Source organism: Maniola jurtina, chromosome 23 (assembly GCF_905333055.1).
Source record: "Maniola jurtina chromosome 23, ilManJurt1.1, whole genome shotgun sequence".
NCBI classification, from domain to species: Eukaryota; Metazoa; Arthropoda; class Insecta; order Lepidoptera; family Nymphalidae; genus Maniola; species Maniola jurtina.
Genome location: NC_060051.1, coordinates 9,186,739 through 9,208,536, shown reverse-complemented (window position 1 = coordinate 9,208,536; position 21,798 = coordinate 9,186,739). Strand labels below are relative to the sequence as shown.

The 21,798-nt window shown below is 37.8% G+C and overlaps 1 protein-coding gene across 5 annotated transcripts in view; it reads left to right on the top strand.

Annotated features, from left to right (window-relative positions):
• Nucleotides 1-21,798, top strand: part of LOC123877161 (chloride channel protein 2) — a 47,261-nt gene that overhangs the window by 11,612 nt on the left and 13,851 nt on the right. The window contains exons 1-4 of one of the 5 annotated variants that reach the window (XM_045923656.1): nt 7,247-7,389; nt 8,358-8,568; nt 20,154-20,313; nt 20,820-20,942. In XM_045923656.1, the coding sequence (XP_045779612.1) occupies nt 8,488-8,568; nt 20,154-20,313; nt 20,820-20,942 (364 nt within the window). In that variant the 5' untranslated portion in view covers nt 7,247-7,389; nt 8,358-8,487. Of the gene's footprint in view, nt 1-7,246; nt 7,448-8,324; nt 8,569-20,153; nt 20,314-20,811; nt 20,943-21,798 lie in introns of those variants that run through there. The other 4 variants (XM_045923657.1, XM_045923655.1, XM_045923658.1 and 1 more) reach the window with 4 other exon arrangements.

The window sequence follows — 21,798 nt, the reverse complement described above, 5'->3', positions numbered from 1 at the left end:
GATTGCTTAAAAACGCACGCACATTAACTCTGAAAAGTTAGATACGTGCCCAGGATCGAACACTCCTCGACCCAAACTACTATAACAACAAATAATAATAAAATCAAAATGGCTGCCATGAAAATTAAAAAAATTAAAAAACATTATTCGACAGTTCCGAAACCCTTCGTCCGAATTGCACTTGACGGTTTTTTATTACTTCACGATAAAAGTAGTCAAAGTTTTGAATATTAGAAGTAACTATAGGTTGCGTAAATCAGTCGGTCTCACGTCCAATATTCGTACTAGTTAGGTGTCAAGGTTTAATTATATTATTTATCGGAATTTCAGGTGTCTCGTTATAGGCTCAAGGTAAGTACTTGTGCTGTAATTGTGTACTTGAAGAGTGAAGATATTATGAAATTGGGATTATATTATTTCGTAGATACTTGTGTTTCTTGTGAGGAAGCATCAACGGTGAAGAGATCGATGTGGTATGCAGAGTGTTTTTGTATGGAGCTTCTGTAGATCTCTTTTTTTCATGAAAATAGCGAACAAACGAGGACCTGTAGATTTCTGGTCCTATCATAAAAATCCTAAGGCCTGTCGTTTAACTGTAACACTGAAGTCAAAGACGTGTTAGTGCACTGTACATTGTACATAATATTAGGTTTCTCGGCAAGAAACCGTACTATGGTAAATATTTGCGCTCTTAGGAAGGTAGGTGCTTATGTGAACTACTCATACATGATACTAGATCGTTACTCTCTTCTTTATGTTTGCCATCATCATCATCATCATCTTCATCATGGTCAATCCATCGCCGGCTCACTACAGAGCACGGGTTTTCTCTCAGAGTGAGAAGGGTTTTGGCCACAGTCTACCGCCAGTGGAGTGCAGTTCATAGAAGCATAAAAGAACTGCTTACACAAGTTAAAATAGCTTCGTGCTCTTTTTTCGTGATTTTTCATCAAGATATTCAATAATAGGTAATCTAACTAAGTAATGCCTACCCTAGCTTCAAATTCTGCGCATGTCACTGTCAAGTGCGCGTTGGCAGACTTTAAGTTTGTACTACTTAATACAAAAATCTGTAGCGAAACGAATTATAAGAGGCTTTATCCTAGCGCACTTCAAACGTAGTCTGGTTGATCTGGGTCTCATATTTTGGATACTAACCAATCAAACTCGCAGACTCGCAACTCTAAGCAAACTCGAAGAAATGTAGACACGTTTTAGTAATTATTATCTGAGTCGGTGGTAGGTATATCCAGATTTCTATAAAAATATGTAATTTTTACAACGCATATCAATCGATTATGATTGTCAAGCAACGTTGACCAAAGTCGGTAACTGGATGGGTGACCGACTTAGAGGTCCGAATTTGGCCTTTTTGTTTCCTCCGTGTTCTCGGTCCGTCTCTATTTATTATTATTATCACTAACATCTCTCGGTTATTATCACTAACATCTGATAATAACTGTAAAACGTAAGAGTCGAAATATCGTTTTCTTAGTCGAATTGTACGCGGAAGGATCTGGGAACCGCATTATTATCTCAAGAGAACTCCTACTATTATTGGAAATAGGGTCACGGCCCTCAGTAATGAGGAATACGACAGTAATGATGTAATTTTAAAGTTCATCAAAAAGAGTACAATAGTACCACATACGAGTAGTACCAACTTTGAATAAATTATTTGACTTTTGTTATACCTACCTAGTAGGAGTCTACTGTATATAATATCTCGTTGAAATAGTTGTGGTGTCTCGGAGCGGACATAATAGGTATCGCCCCCTCGCAAGACGTCCATTATGTATGCTCCTTCACGTACGATAATTGCTCCAGTGTGCTATATGTACGTACAGACGGCACCGCGTGCAAGTTTGCGGAAGACATTCGTGTCAATAGAATAGCGTTGACGGCACAAGATCATGTTTTAAGGTTCCGTACCCAAAGGGTAAAAACGGAGCCTTACTAATGCCATTCTGCTGTCTGTCTGTCTGTCCGTCTGTTCGGATCATGTCACAGTTCTGTACTTAGCTCGTAGACGAAATGAGTTACAAATCTGAAATTTTGGTATTTGGTGTAGAACGTTGGCCCAAAACCAAATATTGAATTGAGCATTCAATGAAATTATTTTTCAGGGGGCTTTCATACAAGAAAAACCGGCCAAGTGCGAGTTGGACTCGCGCACCGAGAGTTCCGTACTCGGGTATTTCTTCGACATTTTGCACGATAAATCAAAAACGATTGTTCGCTACAATTTTAACTAGATGTTTTTCCTTTTCTAACACAAAGTGATGTCAGTGCTCTAGCTCGTACGCTCTTTAGCTCCAATCGATAACCGTGTGTACGCGAAAAAAAAAAAAAGCGGGGTTTTTTCATTATTTAGGTACTTTTGTAAGATTCTGCTTCGTGCGTTCAAGGTAGCAAGTGTTTATAATGAAAGGGCTTTTCACATGATTTTTCACATGCTACCTGTGAAATGGTCCACCTCTACTACACACAGGCTAATCCATAATTCTGTGTCACGAGCTATATGCCACTCACGAAGTAGGTACGTAATTATTATAATAATTACAAGTGGGCATTATCAAACACTTGATCTAGTAACTTGTTGCGGTTAGCTATTAATTATAGTGATAAGCACTGGACATCATAAGCACTTGATTATGTAACTAGATTTTAGGGTTCCGTACCAGAACGGTGCCAACGGGACCCTATTACTTGTACTAAGCCTTCGCTGCCCGTCCATCCGTTTGTCCGTATGTACGTCTGTCTGTCAGTGAGCTGCATCTTGTGAACCGTAATAGATGTAGGGTTGAAATTTTCAAAGAGTGTGCATTTCTATTGACGCTATAGCAGCAAATAATAAAAATTTCAACCTGGCAACCATAAAAATTTAAATATAATCACGTGTGCGAATTTTATTCGCGCTTGACCGATGTTTTAAGTGCGAGTCGAACCATCGTACAAGATTAATATATTATATTATGTACTTTTTTAATGTAAGTACATGGCGACCATTTTAAATTATTATTATTCTTCGTTATAGCGACAATCTATACTAATAAATAAAATTGGAGTGTCTGTCTGTAATTTCGAAATAACTACCTCATATTAAGCTCATATGGTTATTTGAACGATACCATAACTGAATCACGTGATTTCAAAGTTTGTGAGCACGCATACCAAGATAATTATAAATTTTACATTCAAACGCATGAAAATTTAATAATAAAAAATTTAATTAAAATATTTCCGGCAAATCAAATCCACGCTGACCAAGCAAATCTTGTTCGTCTAAACGTGAAGTTTTATTTTTTATTAAAAATATTAGAATCCGTGATCACGGAGCTTTCAGGATTGGTGGCTCCTCGCCTACAACGACACACTCTGTCAAAATTTTTACTCTCTAGTCTCTACCTATTGCGGTTCATGAGATAGATACAGCCCGCTGACAGACAGACAGACGGACGGGCAACGGAGGGTTAGTAATAGCACAGTTTTATGATCGTACAACTGGTTGTAGGGTCCCGTTGGCGCCCTTCGGGTGGGGGCTAAGTACACGCGCATTTAAAATACGAATATTACTAGGATGGGAAGTTAAATTAATTTAAAGAATTGAAGAGCATTAATAAACGATATCATTTCAGCATGGTTTAAAGAAATATTATTTTACTCCAACACTCAATCCCGGGTTCGATTCCAATCAGGGGTTTGGAATTTTATAATGTCAAAATTTCTGGTCTGGTCACTGGTGGAAGGCTTCGGCCCGTGGCTAGTTACCACCCTACCGGCAAAGCCGTGCCGCCAAGCGATTTAGCGTTCTCGTACAATGCCGTGTAGAAACCAAAGGAGTATGGGTTTAATGAAAACTGCCAGGTTAGCCCGCTTCCATCTTAGAATTCATCATCACTTACCACCTGGTGAGATTGCAGTCAAGGGCTAAGTTGTATCTGAATAAAAATAACTCAAGCCTCCATAGCTCAACAGTTAAGCAACGGACTGAAATCTGAAATGTCGGTGGTTCAAACCCCTCCGTTGCACTATTGTCGTACCCACTCCTATCACAAGCTTTACGCTTAGTTGGAGGGGAAAGGGGAATATTAGTCATGATTAACATGGCTAACATTCTATTAAAAATACTATCAATTTACTCAAACGATCTATAAATAATTCCAAGGTTTACTTATTGAATAGCGAACTGTATCCCTAGAGATCTAGATTTTACACGTCGTCTTAACTTCTTACCGCTAGGATTATAGAGTTCACATTTCTATAACAATATAGGTAGCTTTTAGAATGATATAAGGACTACTACTTGACTATTAGTAAAATTCCCACGGTAGTTAGATATGGTACGTTTTGATTTCTAAACAAGTGTAAATTAAAAATTTATAATACCCCCGACGGGTGAAGGTTACAGTAACTAGAAAAGAGCTGTTAACTTTCAAACGGCTGAACCGATTTTCTTGGATTATAGCTAAGAACACTCTCGATCAAGCCACCTTTCAAAGAAAAAAAACTAAATTAAAATCGGTTCATTAGTTTAGGAGCTACGAAGCCACAGACAGATACACACGTCAAACTTATAACACCACTCTTTTTGGGTCGGGGTTAAAAATAAGTTTCATGCTGGCGTAATGACGTCATTTCCATACAAACCTTCAACCCCTTACAGCCCTATTTTCGCATGAAAAAGTAGCCTATGTCCTTTCTCAGGCTCTAAACTAGTACAAAATTTCATTTAAATCGGTTGTACCGGGTGTTAAAAAAAATTAAATAGTAATTAGGTAGTTCAGTAGTTTAGGTGTGATTGCGTAACACACAGACAGACAGAGTTACTTTCGCATTTATAATATTAAGTAAGGATTAAGCTTGCTGTTCCTAAAATAATATATTAGACCTAACCAGGGTAATTAGGTAAATATAGCCTGAGCTGTGCACACTTAGCCTAATGTGAAAAGTGACAATGGAAACACGCAGTATTCACGGTCGTGTGTACTTCCGCACGACTTCTGTATGAAATAGTATTGTGGGTAAGTTTTTAGGGTTTCGTACCCAAAGGGTAAAAACGGAGCCTTATTAATGACACTAATTTGTGTCTGTCCGCCTGCCTGTCCGTCTGTCTGTCTGTATGACCGCGTGTCACAGGTCTCTAGCTCAGAGACGAAATGAGTTACCTACAAACCTGAAAGTTATATGGTGTAAAACGTTGACCCAAAACCAAATATTAAATTGTACAAAATCTAAATCCACGCGGATGAAGCGGCGGGCATCAGCTAGCCTCTGTAAAAAAAACGGCCAAGTGCGAGTCAGACTCCCTAAGGGTTCCCTACTCAGGTATTTTTTCAACATTTTGCACGATAAATTAAAAACTATTATGCATAAAAATAAATAAAAATCTGTTTTAGAATGTACAGGTAAAGCCCTTTCATATGATACTCTACTTGGTATAGTTATCTTACTTTGAAAATTGAAACACATTTTTTTTTAAATGATTTAACCACAAATGCGCGGTTTTCAGATTTATTCCTGTATTTGTACTATAAGACCTACCTACCTGCCTTTCGTGATTCTAGGTCAACGGGAAGTACCCTATATTTAGGTTTCTTAACAGACACGACGGACAGACAGACACAACAAAGCTGGCTGTCTCCGCTTATAAGACAACAGTACTCACTACTAAGGTTAAAATCTATAGGGTACACTTTGACTTTGCTTAGACTTTAGTTTCGGTTAAAACGAGACAGATTTATACCAGCGGTATAACGCTGTCTCGTTTTAACAGTGTCTTAAGTCTGAGCAAAGTCAAAGTGCGCTCTATAGATCTCAGCCTGAGTCACATAGGTAGCCGAATTTACAAAAAGTCACGTGCAAAAATTCGGGACCGGACAGTTATCGGCAAATTAGTGTTGTGAATAGATGTCGATTAACATTATAGTTATCGATGTTGGGGGACTCGCTAATGTGAACTGCAAACTCTTACACACTATAATAATATGTATAGTAGGTATAATATGATGAGACCATGACAAATGTGTTAGGCTTTGGACACAATGTGTCTTTAAATTACAAGATGACTAGCTTAAACTCAAACTCAAAATCACTTATTCAAAGTAGGTAATATTGTACACCTTTTGATAGTCAGAATTATTAGATTTGTATGATGATATAGTGATCATAATTAATTACGTAAACTTAAAACTAAAGCTACGAGGGTTACAAACGCACCCAACTCTGAGAAGAGCCCATAAAAAACTCAGCCGGGTATTCTTTTTTTAATGATCACCATTTTACCAAACCACATACGTATTAGGACTATCAAAGCTGTTTAACAACTCATTCCCAAGCTTTCTTATAAATTAAATAATCCTTTACATTTTAGGCCCGCGACTTCGTCTGCGTGAATTACACAAATTTTAAACCCCTATTTTATACCCTTAGGGGTTGAATTTTCAAAAATCCTTTCCTAGCAGATGTCTACATCACAATAGCTATCTGCATGACAAATTTCAGCTCGATTCGCCCAGTTTTCGATTTTTCGGGGCCCAAAATAAGCCTATGGCCTTCCCTAAGCCTATGGGATGCAAGCTAACTGTGTACTAAACTTCAAAATGGCCACTTGGCCAGCGTGTTGAATAATAACCATTTGTCCTGCGTGGTGGAGTATGGCCAAACCCTTCTCATTCTGAGAGGAGATCCGTGTTCAGTAGTGAGCTGGCGATGTTGTTAACCTATAACTTTTTTTTTAGTCACTATAAGCAAGCCTCATGCCTGATGGAAAGTGATGATGTGGCATAAAATGGGACGCGTTTACCTAGAAGATGCCTATTCACTCTTTTTTTATTTTAATTGGTAGGAAATACAGTTCGCGGAAGAGTATTCCAAACCTTAGCCATGTCATAGCATAGGCCATGCGTATGGGGAATGATGACGTCAAAACGTTAAATGCGTGAAGATGGGATGTCGACGACATAAGGATGGAATCTCGCCCGATGTCTTGCGGTTCAGTGATAAAAGGGCAAAGTTTGCCTAGGATTTGGTGCGAGTTAGTCCAAATAGAATTCGAATGATGGACCGTTTATATTTCAGTCGGCCGCTGAGCCATCCTTTAGGTCTCATTTAATCATGAAAATAACACTGGGCTATCAAGTAAATGATTGAGTAACATGAAACATCCTCAGTTGAAAATGAAGCAGGAAAATTAGCTAAATTAGTATAGTGTGTCCACGGCTTAAGTTTCAGAGTTTTCAGCGTGTGTTGGCGCTCATGATTAGGTCAGTCTACCTGTACCGACACTCCGCGGTCGAGGTGTTGGATCTTTACAAAAAAAATTAAAAAAATCGTGGTTTTAAAAAAGTGTAAAAAAAGAAATTTTAAAATTCGCGGTTTAGTTACGAGGTGTGATTCTTTTACTCTCTCTAATACTCTCTTTTTTTTGTCTGACGTAATTTTTGAGGTTAATATTAATTTTCTGATAGGGAGTGAAGTGCATAATTAAATTTAATATCACTCGCTTGAAATTTAAAATAATTAATTGCATCTCATTTAAATTTGAAATATTTATCCCAAGGATATACCTAAGTAATTGTATAAAAGTATGAGTCAACTCATTATAAAATTATTATCTCCTTAATCTACATACCTAACACTTGAATTACCTAACTTCACTTTTTTATATTTTAACTTAATAATTAGGAATTCTGAAAAAATCTTCTTAGTATGGGTTGCCTGGCAGTGATCACTGTAGTGATAAGGCCGCCCTCTGTTTGCGTCTCCTGTATTTTTATTCTTTGCAATAAAAAATATTAAAAAAATAAAAACTGACATTTTGCACGATGTATCAAAAACTATTATGCATAAAAATAAATAAAAATCTATTTTCGAATTTACAAGTTAGGCCCTTTCATATGATACCCCACTTAGTATAGTTCTATCTTACTTTGAAAATTGCAGCACATTTTTTTGTGAATTAACCAAAAATTCACGGTTTTCGGATTTTTTCCTTTACTTGTGCTATAAAACCTACCTTCTTGCTGAAATTTCATGATTCTAGGTTAACGGGAAGGGCTCTATAGGTTTTCTTGACAAACACGATAGACGGACAGACAGACAAACAGACAACAAAGTGATCCTATAAGGGTTCTGTTTTTCCTTTTGAGGTATGGGAACCCTTAAAAGATGCAGATACTCTTTTAGTTTATAGAAAGACAATAGAATCGGCGCCATTAAATATGACTTGATAAGACTGAGAGAGCTTTAAAGTAGGGTCAGACAGTATTATAAACCTAAGGATCCCGTTAAAATTGTAAAAATGATTGAGTAAACTTTTTAAGTAAATGCTAAATAACTAACAATAAGTTATTCAGTCATCGATATCGATTAAAAAATCGTAGCAAACGACCACATCCCTTTTAAAAACAAAATGCATTCGAAACATAAATAGTGAAATTAAAAAGTGTCATAGATTTTAGTATAAAGTGCTAAAGATAGGTAGACATGAAGTGGAGGAAACAACAGACCCTGGTGTCCGGGGACACCTCGGAGGAGGACATCGGGCACAGCTATTTGGGGACATTGGTAAGTTAAAGAGTTCCTCGGCAACCTGGGCGGTCTACTTGGCTTCTGGAGCGAGCTTGGATGACTGGAGTGAAGACTTCGGCGGGGAGGGGCAACGCACGCACAACAGACGGAAACGTTTAAGTGCGGAAACCAGCCCAGAGAGAAGAAGAAGAAGAAGTTAAACAGTTTAACAACTGTGACGGCTTAGCGTAGTGGCAGAGTGAACTAGAGTGAGGGAACTCTTGGTTTGATCCTGAATCGACGGTATCTATATACTATATAATAAATAAAATTGCAGTGTCTGTCTGTAATTTCGAAATAAATACCTCATATTAAGCTCATATTATTTGAACGGTACCATAACTGAATCACACGTTTTTAAAATTTTTGTCTGTGTGTCTGTCTGTTTAAACGGGCTAATCTTCGGAACGGCTGAACCGATTTTAACGGGACTTTCACAAACAAGTAGAGGATTAACCAAGGAGTAACATAGGCTACTTTTTTAACCGACTTTCGAAAAGGGAGTTGTGTTTTTCTACCTATGTACACTGATATCTCTGAGATTTCTGAACCGATTTGCGTATTTTTTTTAATTGTTTAAGGAACTTTGCGACGTTGTTCCATAAAAAAATTGGATTTCAACTCCTCATTCCTGATGCTGCAGGGGATCTGAGCAATCCACGCGGGCGAAGCTGCGGGCATTATCTAGTGTCAAATATTAGGCTATGGTGACATAAAATCAAAGAAAAATAGGGCTACTAGGGTAATGATAATTTTAATAATTTTAATCCTATTCTTATTGTATTTTTAATATTAACCATTTTATTGTACCTAAAATTGTATTTGCAATACCCTGACAGGGTCTCATGTATTTAGCTTTTAGCTTTAAGCACCCACCATCAATTAATGTAAATGTACATGAAAGCAAATAAATAAATCTGAATCTGAATCTACTTTAAAGCTACCTGCGTCAAATGTACTAACATTTGACACCTGCCAATGACATCGAAGCCTCGACATAAGTTCCCTAACTGTTCGCATGAACTGTGTCTAAACTCTAAAAGAAATCTCCACCTATGTAGATTAGATAGTCTAAATAGTGGCTTCATAGTTGCTCCTAGATAAGCGAGTTAAGTGGTATTTTGTACATACGTAGAGTTAGAAAACCTCTAAACCGACATGTTCGTGTTATACACGTAGTTACTCCTAAAGGTATCTTTAAAACAAGAGTGAATAGGCACCTTCTAGGTAAACGCGTCCCATCTTAGACCACATTATCACTTTCCATCAGGTGTGATTGTGGTCAAGCGCTTACCTATAGTGAATAAAAAAAAAAAAGGTTGCACAAAAAAAAACGTTAACGAGATCTCGGTCACCCATCTTCCCAGACCTTCAAAAAAAATGTTTCTAACTGCATGCGACACTCTTCCAAAAAAAAATTATTGAAATCATACAGGTTAACTTTTCGAGTTATCGTAAACTGTGCGTAAATCAATCAATCTGCCTATCACCGGTACATTACAGAGCACCGGTCTCCTCTCAGAGTGAGAAGGGTTTTGGCCATAGTCTACTACGCTGGGCAAGTGCGCATTGGCACATGCGGATTGACCAATATGATCACACTATCACATCACACTTCACACTTATAATCCTATCCTCATCATAATCCATACTAATATTATAAATGCGAAAGTGTGTCTGTCTGTCTGTCTGCTACCTTTTCACGGCCCAACAGTTTAGCCGATTCTGACGAAATTTGGTACAGGATTCTCGGGGACAGACACAGGCTACTTTTCATCCCGGAAAATCAAAGAGTTCCCACGGGACTCCTAAAGACCCATCCGCTCAACCGATTTGTATGTTTGGTACCGAGGTAGCTTGCGTCCACGTTGACATAGACAACTTTTTATCCCGGAAAACGAAACAGTTCCCACGGGATCTTCTTAATAATCTTATAAATGTGAAAGTGTGGATGTTTGGATGTTTGTTAATCACGCAAAAACGGCTGAACGCATTTAGATGTGGAATGGACATAGATTATACCCTAGATTGACACATAGGCTACTTTTTATACCGTAAAATCAATAAGTTCCCATGGGATTTTTAAAAACCTATATCCACGCGAACGAAGTCGCGAACATCAGCTAGTAAGTAAATAAATCTACCAAAATTACGCTGATCAAATCGCTACCTTTTTTCGTCCCTTTCCCGTTCATAAACCAAGAGATTTGTGCACACCTGAAAAGTGCACTAGAGCCTTGTATTGACGAAAATATCTTCGCCAAAATTCGTCAGCTAAAAAATGACAGGCGATGGAAGAGTTTTTAAACATTCTTTGTCTACGCGATTAACTGCTTGTTTGTACAAAGATTAGCGCTGCGGTAGGTAATTACACGGTAACTAGGTATCTCCTAATTATAGCTACTAATTACGTTAAAAAGTGTTTGATTGTTCATGTAGATCGCACCTGTTGGGTTGAATATCATGTGATTTTTTGATTCCATTACAAGTTAGTCCTTGACTGTGATCTCACCTGGTGGTAAGTGATGCAGTCTAAGATGGAAGCGGGCTAACCTGAAAGGGGTATGGCAGTTTTTATCAAACCCATACTCTTTTGGTTTCTACACGGCATCGTACCGGTACGCTAGATCGCTTGGCGGCACGGCTTTGCCGGTAGGGTGGTAACTAACCACGGCTGAAGCCTCCCACCAGACCAGACCAGAAATTTAGAAATTATAAAATTCCAAATCCCTGCCGGGAATCGAATTCGGCACCTCCCACTAATAAGACCACAGCGCTTACCACTGCGCTGTATTTTTTTTTTTTATATTATTATAAAGTTTTTTTTTTCAAACGATTTGCGCAAGGGCTGTCAGCAGATTGTTATTTATTGTGACCATCTTTGTCAATTAAAATGTAAAATAAATAATAATAAATAAAAATGCTTTATTTATTAAATTAAGTTCGCTGGAATTAAGTCTTAAATTAATTGTGATTAATCAGATTTGGAATGTATTAGTAACCGGGCGCTAGTTGCACACAAAAAATAAACTTACATACACATTTTATTATTTGCATTTTGTCATAATCATAATTAGTATAATTACCTTACTACAAAATAAAAATAAAATCAATACAATGCTGCGTGTTTGCTCACGTCCGTCCCACTAACCGAATGTAAACATACCGTATCTTGCGCAAATAAATAACTGACTGGAGACTATCTGTTCGTCTGTCCGTCTGTCGTGTCTGTCAAGAAGAATATAGGCTACTTCCCAATGAACTAGAATCATGAAATTTGGCAGTTAGGTAGATCATACCACAAGTAAAGGAAAAAATCCGAAAACCTTGAATTTGTGGTTACATCACAAAAAAAAATTGTACATGATAAAAAAATTAATATTTTCAATTTTCAAAGTACAAACTATACCAAGTGGGGTATCATATGAAAGGACTTTAATGTGTACATTCTAAAACAGATTTTTATTCATAATAGTTTTTGATTTAATGCAAAATGTCGGAAAAAATATTTGAGTACGGAGCCCTCGGCGCGCGAGTCTGACTCGCACTTGGCCGGTTTCTTTTACATGGAAGTTTTAATTTGTTTCACATATTTTCTTAATTTCCCCAAAGTGGCAACTGGCAACCCTATATTTGATAGGAAGCCCTAAGTGGTAAAGTAGCACTTACGATATGCAAACCAGTCAAATGGCCTATTGCACGCTACTTCCACTAATGTAGTAAGTACACTCATTTACTTAAACTGCGTGTTATTTTATAGTTCTCGCTACTTTTCTTACATTTTGAAATAAATAGTGTTTTTATCTCTTCGTTGGTTTGGGGATGATTGTTATACACTTTCCTCAATATATTGTGATGTGTGACAAATAGTTAGGGACATATTTCTATCGGAGTTTCCGCAAAGAATTTTCCTCGAAGAATGGCCTACTTTAAGCAAACCAGCCATCTAGTCATAGATAACAGGAAAAGAGCCACGTTTTTCGTCATGTCATGATTGCTGACAAAAAAACTACTAGTATTAATAAATACTAGTATCTAATGAGAAGTCAAGAACAACCCATCACCGGGTCACTACAGAGCACGGGTCTCTGACCAATGTGGATTGGCAGACTTCACACACCTTTGAGAACAATATGGAGAACTCTCAGGCATGCAGGTTTCCTCACGATGTTTTTCTTCACCGTTAATGCAAGTGATATTTAATTACTTAAACTCTAACTTTTCGGAATTATGTGCGTCTTAGGCTGAAATCTATAGAGCGCACTTTGACTTTGCTTAGACTTACGTTTCTGTTAAAACGAGACAGATTTATGCCAGCGGTATAGCGCTGTCTCATTTTGACAGTGTCTTAAGTCTGAGCAAAGTCCAAGTGCGCTCTATAATAGACTACTCTGTGCTATAGATCTCAAGGGCTCCGTACCCGAAGAGTTCCAACAGGACTCAAACTTCTGATTTTAACTGGATCCGATAGTTGCGTAATAACGTCTAAAACCTTTGTGTTTAGTATTATCCTTATAGGAGCAAATTCAGGGTTAAGGTCCGACCCGGTCCAAAGTCGCGATCTTATCGGTACGGATGCTGCACGCACGCGATGCGTATACGACGGATGAGGAACTGAGATGATTACCAAGATTATACAGAATTAACTGATGTCCGCGACTTTGTCCGCATGGATTTAGGTTTTTAAAAATTCTCTCTCTTTGGTTTTTCGAATAAAAAGTAGCGTATATTACTCTCAGCTCTCCGTCCTTTTAACAATCTCTACTCCAAAAATCAAGTCGATTGCCTGCTTAGTTAGGGGGTGAAGGAAGTACATACAAACAGACACACTTTCGCATTTGCAATATCGTATCTACTTAGTTATCTAAGCTGTGTGCAAATAGCAGGTAAGTGGCTGCGAACTTGATTGCATTGATCTTGACAGTGATGTCTCGCGGCACGCCACGTATGGAAACGTCACGCTGTATGGAAGGCGATCATGACGTCACAAGGCATAAACGACAAATATTTGTCCATTTTTAAGGTTTCCGTACCTCAAAAGGAAAAACGGAACCCTTATAGGATCACTTTGTTGTCTGTCTGTCAAGAAACCTACAGGGTATTTCCCGTTGACCTAAAATCATAAAATTTGGTAGGTAGGTAGGTCTTATAGTATAGCACAAGTACAGGAATAAATCTGAAAACCGCGAATTTGTGGTTACGTCATTAAAAAAAAAATTAAAATGAGTTTCAATTTTCAAAATAAGATAACTATACCAAGTGGGGCAATATGAAAGGGCTTTACCTGCTGTACATTCTAAAACAGGTTTTTATTTATTTTTATGTAAAATAGTTTTTGATTTATCGTGCAAAATGTTGGAAAAAATACCCGAGTACGGAACCCTCAGTGCGCGAGTCTGACTCGCATTTGGCAGGTTTTTTAACATAATTTATATAGAGTCACTAGCTGATGCCCGCGACTTCGTTCGCGTAGATGTAGGTTTTTTAAAAATCCCGTGGGAACTCTTAGATTTTCCGGGATAAAAAGTAGCCTATGTGCTAATCCAGGGTATAATCTATCTCCATTCTAAATTTCAGCCCAATCCGTCCAGTAGTTTTTGCGTGAAGGAGTAACAAACATACACATACACACACACACACACACACACACATACAAACTTTCGCCTTTATAATATTAGTGTGAAGTGTGATACAGTCCAAGACCCTATTTAGAAATTGTTAATTCTCAAATTGCCCCTGCCGGGAATCGAAGCCAGGACCTTCACTTACAAGACCACAGCGCTCCTGTGCCAGGGAAGTAGTCAAGACGGCAGGTTGCAACATAATTGCAATAAATTGCAGTAAAGGTCTAGTCTATAATGGAAATGAGCAAGTATTGCACATCGTACTAGTTATCTAAGGTATGTACAAACAGCAGGTAAAGTGGCTGCGAACTTGATTGCATCGATCTTGACAGTGATAGCGGCGCGCCACGTCTGGAGGTTAACCGCCGTCTGTCTGTTCGTCTACGTCGCAGAGTCCATACTTAGATCCATACTAATATTATAAACTAGATTATGTCCGCGACTTCGTCCGCGTGGATTTAGGTAGATAGATAGATAGAACACTTTATTGCCAACAAAAACACATGTAAAGGAACACAACACAGAAATAAGAATAAACAGAAAAAACAATTGTTTGCAAAGGCGGCCTTATATTAGGCCTTGGGAACCCTTTGATTTTCCGGGATAAAAATGAAGATGTAGGGACTCGGCTCCTTACGAGTCGAGTCAAAGAGAAAGTCAAACCCCCGACCTTCGGAATAGAACACCAACGTCTTAAACCACTAGGCTTTCACGATCTTTACTATCAGTTTACCAAATTGCATAGCCTTAATTAACACGAAGCGATAAAGCTATTACTCCGCAAAGTAGGAAGACCAGTCTCAACTCCCAGCCACCTGAGCCGTCTCGTCAGATAATTCCCGCCCAGAATCCCGTGGGAGGAAAGGATATACGGTAGGATGAGGTAAATTTAATAATTGCCCATTCAATTGTTGTGACTCGGCCGTGTGTAAACTATGCCGAGCGGATAGCAAGGATCTGTCTACTCGTATTTAAGAGAAGTAACCAAAGTCTTTATGTTGCCAGTGATCATATAATATGGATCCGAGACATGGTCGCTAACTATGGGTCTCATAAGAAAGCTCAGAGTCACTCAACGGGCGATGGGGTTTGTCTACGTGATCTTTCGTACGAGTCTGTTTTCTTTCTTTCATAATATGAGGAAATCCGCAGGAGAACCAGAGTATACAAGTATAAATTAACCGAACCGATTTTCTTGGATTATAGCTAAGAACACTCTCGATCAAGCCACCTTTCAAACAAAAAAATAAATTAAAATCGGTTCATTAGTTTAGGAGCCACGATGCCACAGACAGATACACAGATACACACGTCAAACTTATAACACCCCTCTTTTTGGATCGGGGGTTAAAAACGGGTTGCAAAGCTCGAATGCTAGGTACAAAAAAGTGTGGAGTGGTGTGGAGCTTGTGATTTTTTTGCTATCGTTTCTAGTGAGATGTCAAATGAAACAGGAGAAAACAAGAGGAGGAGGAGTTCATAAATATAATGGACTAAGAGCCAGCGCGTGCCAGACCTTCGTTATTTTATAAAAGCTGAAAGTTTCCCTGCGTATTGTCCTCAACACAGGTAGAAACGATCAGCGACTATGATATTTGAATCTTACGTCAAAGTATGAAGTCATTTTTTTAAAACACTTGAATACTATATTAAGATTTATAAGCGGATATTAGTTTTAACTTTATCTTGTTTTAATTCGGTTAACAACATTGTGTTTATTTACGTGGTAATCAATGTTTCGTTGGACGCATACGTGCCGCGTGAGACACTCATTATCTGTGGCCACTAATTATACTACTCATTAGATAATTAAGACATACAATATAAACTAGACGATACCCGCGGTTCGTCCATTGGATTTAGGTCTTTTTAATCCCAAGGAAATTCGATTTTTCGGGGCAAGTTTTTCCTTTTTGGGATTCTGTACCGCAAAAGAAAAACGGAACCCTCTTCACTTTCTTCTCTGTCTGTCCGTCTGTCATGTCTGTCAAAAAATCTATAGGGTATGGGTATATACTTCCCATTGACCTAGAATCATGAAATTTTGCAGGTGGGTAGGTCTTATAGCATAAGTAAAGGGAAAAATCCGAAAACTGAATTTATGGTTACATAAAAAAAAAATGTGTTCATGAACAAATATTTAGTATTTTAAATTATCAAAGTGATATTGATAGACACGGCAGACGGGCCGACAGACAGATAGACAACCTAGCGATCCTATAAGGGTTCCGTTTTTTCTTTTGATATATGTAACCCTTAAAAATATCTACCTATGTAAAACACTGTCTCCCATAAAAAAACTAAAACCCGTTTTTAACCCGTAAATCAAGAAGTGGCAAGTAGCAACCCGAAATCTTCATTATACGAGTAATTGGGTATTTCAAAGCACAAAATTGTGTATTAGCGATGTATCAGTGACGTCATTATGAGGAACATTAGGTATTACCTATTCCGCAAAAACAAATAAATCGTGAGCTTGCAATTATTACATAACGCAATCTCGGCTTCTTTGTAGGAAAACACATTATGGAAAGAGATTACTTACCTATTTTTTGAGTGTTTTTAGTCGAGTCAGTTAAAAATCAATTAAAACATTTCATCATCAATTCAACCTTCGAACGTCCACTGCTGAGCAAAGAGCGCCACTGCACCTGGGCCTTAGTCTTTCTCATCCAGCCAGATGAGAAAGGCTGAGGGCGGCCTTTTTTTTATTCAGATGCAGTTAGCTCATTACTGCAATCTCACCTGGTGGTAAGTGATGACACAGTCTACCAGACCAGAAATTTAGGAACTATAAAATTCGAAACCCCTGCCGGGAATCGACCCCGGGACCTCCCACTAATAAGACCACAGCTCTTACCACTGCGCCAGGAAGACCGTAAAAACCGTTGTTTTATAATCTGTACTATGTAAGGATACACTACACCCCTTTTCTCTTATGAAATGGCGGTTTTGAATACAAGGCAAAATCCTTGTGTGCAGACTTTGAACTGAAGATTAGCGGCCTAAGATAACTGGAGCAAGTTAAACACTTGCTGGTTTACCTTGTGTTGAATTTGGAGAAAACGTTTGCCATTTTTATACCCGCTTTAAATACTTAGGCACCTAATAAAGCTGATTCAAAAACTCCTCAGAAGACCTCTCTTACCGAGAGTTACATTTTCGTGCTGTTTGCCGTGGAGACTCTGCCCTGGGCCTGACTCTGACTGTGCTTTGATAGTTAAGTTTCAGTGAAAACGAGACAGGCTCATGCCAGCGGTATAACGCTGTCTCGTTTTAACAATGTCTTTAGTCTGAGCAAAGTCAAAGTACGCTCTCAGCCTTATTCCGCAAAAAGTAAGCCACCCATTCTGTCACCAGATGAGGCAATGACCCGCGGTAAAGTCTCTCGTAATTTTTTTTATCACTAATATTCCATTGCCCTAGCGTTTCCCTGGACGAGGCCTTAGCCAAGCCAAGCTGAAGCCATTTACCAAAAAATCCTGTAAGTATCCATAGAAGGTTCTGCCTAATTATTCAGAGTGATTAAAATTCGCATCAAGCACAACCTCTCATAAATACATAAGAAGTCAGTCCGTCCTTCTGTCTGTCCACGTCCGATGAATTTGTAGGCTCAGGAACTGTTTTCCTCTATGCAATTTGCGCATCGATTTCGCATTATCCTACGCTTTGATATGTTTTATTCATAATCGATATGACAACCTATTGTTTTATAGCAGGATACGATAGCTAATATCATCAGTAAGGTAAATGGTCGTAAAATTATTCCGAACAGATGTCGCCAACGTGATGATAATGATTTTTAGGGTTCCGTAAACGAAAGGTGCCAACGGGACCCTATTACCACAAAACTGTGCTATTACTAAACCTCTGTCCGTCAATGGGCTGTTCATATTAATCAGTCAGTTTCTCCTTTAATATAGATAAAGAAAAGGTGACTGACTGACTGACTTATCTATCGCCCAGCTTAAACTACTACACGGATCGGGCTCAAAGGCATGCAGATAGCTATTACGACGTAGACATCCGCTAAGAAAGGATTTTTGAAAATTCAACCCCTAATGGGCTAAAAAAGTGTTTGAAACTTATGTAATCCACGTGGACGAAGTAGTACATAATGCACATAAGCTGGTGTAACGTATAGAAGGGCTCTTGTTTGTTCGAAATGACGCGTCCAATACGTAGTACTTACATACGGGTCGTTAGTATGTCAGTCAGTCAGTTTCTCCTTTGATAGATAACTTACTATTTTGTTTTGTGCTATTGCACAATAAAGTAACGCAGACCGACGACACTCAACACTCGAATATGCGCTAATCAGGCAGTCAGGTATTAACACTTTCAAAGAGCATTGAAAATTTAGGTCATTTAAATTTGACACATGATAAATATCTGTTATATTGAAGGCACGCATCTCTCACTTTTCTGAGTTATTGCGTTTTAAGCAATTACTTCCCTTAACGATGCAGGAAAACATCGTGAGGAAACCTGCATGTTTGAAAGTTCTCCATAGTGTTCTTAGCTAGCGTGGTAGATTATGGTCAAATCCTTTTTATTCTGAGAGGAGACTCGTTCTCAGTAGTGAGCCGTTGTGTTAGTGATGATGTACTAGGAAGAAAGTAGTCGTGGAATCTTGTGTCCAAATAACACACGCTTACATCTTTTTGTACAAATCTAATTTGTCTTTCATCTTTAACGTACATTGCAAAGGCATCCGATCGTTTATCTTTGCTAAACAGAGGAGATTAACGATATCTTTGGCAAACAAAACCATGTATTCAAGGCTAGCTTAAGCGATTTCACCATAGTTTAAATCATACGCCATACAGTAGCAGTGAGTGTAATTTTTTTTCTCTACTACGGCCAAAATTAAAATCAATCTATCTGTAATCTGTCGATAAGTTACTTAGCAATGTTGTTATTCGTCAAAAGTCTTTTTGACAAATTACAGCGTTGCTAAGTAACTTATCGACAAGTTAAAGATAGATTGAGCATTAATTTTGACCGTTATACGACGCGACCGAAATAATCTTGCTATAATATAATATTAATCACTTGTAATAAATGTTATATTATGTGGAGATCATAAAGAAATTGAGTGTAAAAAACTGTAAATTATTAAAGACTTATTAAAGAATAATTACAAGTGTTTAAGATAATAATAGATAGTTTGATGAGTTACTGTTTCTTAGTTTAGTAAAATAAATATAGAGCATAAGAACTTAAATATTCTGGATCTAATATTTACTTCAAATATATTTGAAGACATACAGAAAATAAAAATGACACTACTTCTTTTCTATTTTCTGTAGAAAAGCTAAGTATGGGAGGGAGCTTAAAAAATGAATCAAGAAGAAATTATTGAAAGAGGAAGAAGGGTTCTGGTAGTTTTACTTACTTTACTACTTATCTACGAATTAAGTACAATATATTATAGTATTTAGTTGCATTGAAAAACTCTTGAGATAGAGGCAATAAATTTGGACTCTACGAAAATCTTTTGTGATATGTTTAAAATTCAAATGGCGGTGAAAACTGCGTTTTCAATCATTCATTAGAGTTTCAAACTTTAGAGGATATTAAAGAATACAGACAAATGTAAATTGCGTTTGTTTTATAGTTTTAGATCTATTGATTCGTTGTCTTCTTTTCTCTTCTAAGGAAATACAAGAATAAATAAAGAAAAACCAATAACCAAAAGAGCGCAGATACTTTTTTTATTGAAAACATTACAATTAAACTTAAAGCTAGCCTTATCTAATTACTATACAAATCATGCCCGCGTGGAATGTTGCCAACAATACTCCTGCATTTCCACGCTGGACAGCCAGGCTGATCCGTTGCGCAAAAAATGAGCCAGCCCTTCTGTCACCCTATGAGGCTATTATAGAACGTCGTCTTGAATTTTAAAACTACATAATAACTGCATAACTAAATATATTTTCTCTTCTCTTCTAGATGTATGGTCGCTATCAACGCGACCTAAGTGAAGCGGCAAGAGAAGAGGCTAGAAGACTCAGAAGACTAAGAAAGAGAAGACGGAAAGATGACAAGCTGCGGCAGAAGGAGTTGGAGACGGGCAAACATAGACCTAGGGGGAAATTTTTTAAAGTATTAGGTAAGTTTAAATTACAGTTCTAGATGCTAGGCAGTCATTAAAATTTATACTTACCTACTTTACATAGACTTAGGGAATAAAACATTTTTTGCTATTCAATGAACTAAGGTTTCTCTATTTAAATTATTACTATCTAATCCATTGTGAATTTCTTTTGACTCATAAGATTACAATGCAAGGCTTTTATTATCTGAACTTACAGTCGTGTATTTTTCGTTTTATATCAGCATGTGCTCAATGATTAATTTCTGGTAAAGGCTTCTGCTGTGGCCATTTACCACTCTACCGGCAAAGCCGTGTCGTAGTAACACTAACAGATTAGAAATATGAGTTTGAGGATAATAAAAATCGCCCTATCCTTTGTCCTTTGACGAGATCACAGCTCAGTTAAAAGCTTATCTTTATGGATATAAAACGTTTGCTGTTTAGCTCTTTCCCCATCAATATGTAACTGGTCATTATAATAACCTGATACAAAGCTTATTCAATGATATAAAGTTAACTAGGTTACGTGTGGAGGCATACGTTCGCGCGGCTCGGCGAGGACTGGGTGTTCCTGGCGCTTCTCGGCATCATCATGGCGATACTCAACTTTGCGATGGACAAAGGCATCGCTGTTTGTAATAATGGTAAGAAAAACATATATAACACCTTCTAAATCAGACCAAAGAGGCCAGTTGCCAAATCCAACTCAGCTGGGCAGCGTACATGAAGCTTCGAGATGTCTTCTCGGCCAAAATTCCTCAGTGCTTGAAGACCAAAGTCCTCGAACAATGCTTGTTAGCAAAGATGACATTTGGAGAAGGAAAGCCTCATAAGAAAGCTCATGAGTCACTCAACGAACGATGGAGAGAGCAATGCTTGGAGTTATTCTACGTGATCAAATCAAAAATGAGGAGTTCCGTAGGAGAACCAGAATAACTGACAAAGCTCTACTCGACTATGCGATGGACAATGGCACCTCTATATTTGTATTCATGCTAAGAAAACTAATAGTGGAGTCATTTTAAGATCAAATATGAAGCATACATACAGCTTTCAAGCCATTATAGGTAGACGTCATTTATCTTATTCAAATGTTAATATCTGACCTTAAACTGCATCATAACGGTGTCGTTATTGTATATTACATGCATCTTATACAATAATAACGGGCACTTATAATTCACTAACGTGACCGCGAAGACATTAGCCTTTAGTAACTGAATTGCAAAGTTAATGCATTGCAATTCAGTTACTAAATGATTTACATAATACTTCATGTACTACAATAACGTTATTATCTTTATTATCTTTACAAGCAAGCTGTGGGATGAACAAGTAAGTTACTTACTTATGGGAATCATATATAGATACTTTAGCATAAAATCGCAACATCTGCTCGCATATAATATTTTTTTTCAACGTTTCTGATATGAATCACTAAGATGTGGATTGCCCTTCCGGCTTTCGAGTTTCCTGCCACGTATAACTTGAGTACCTTCA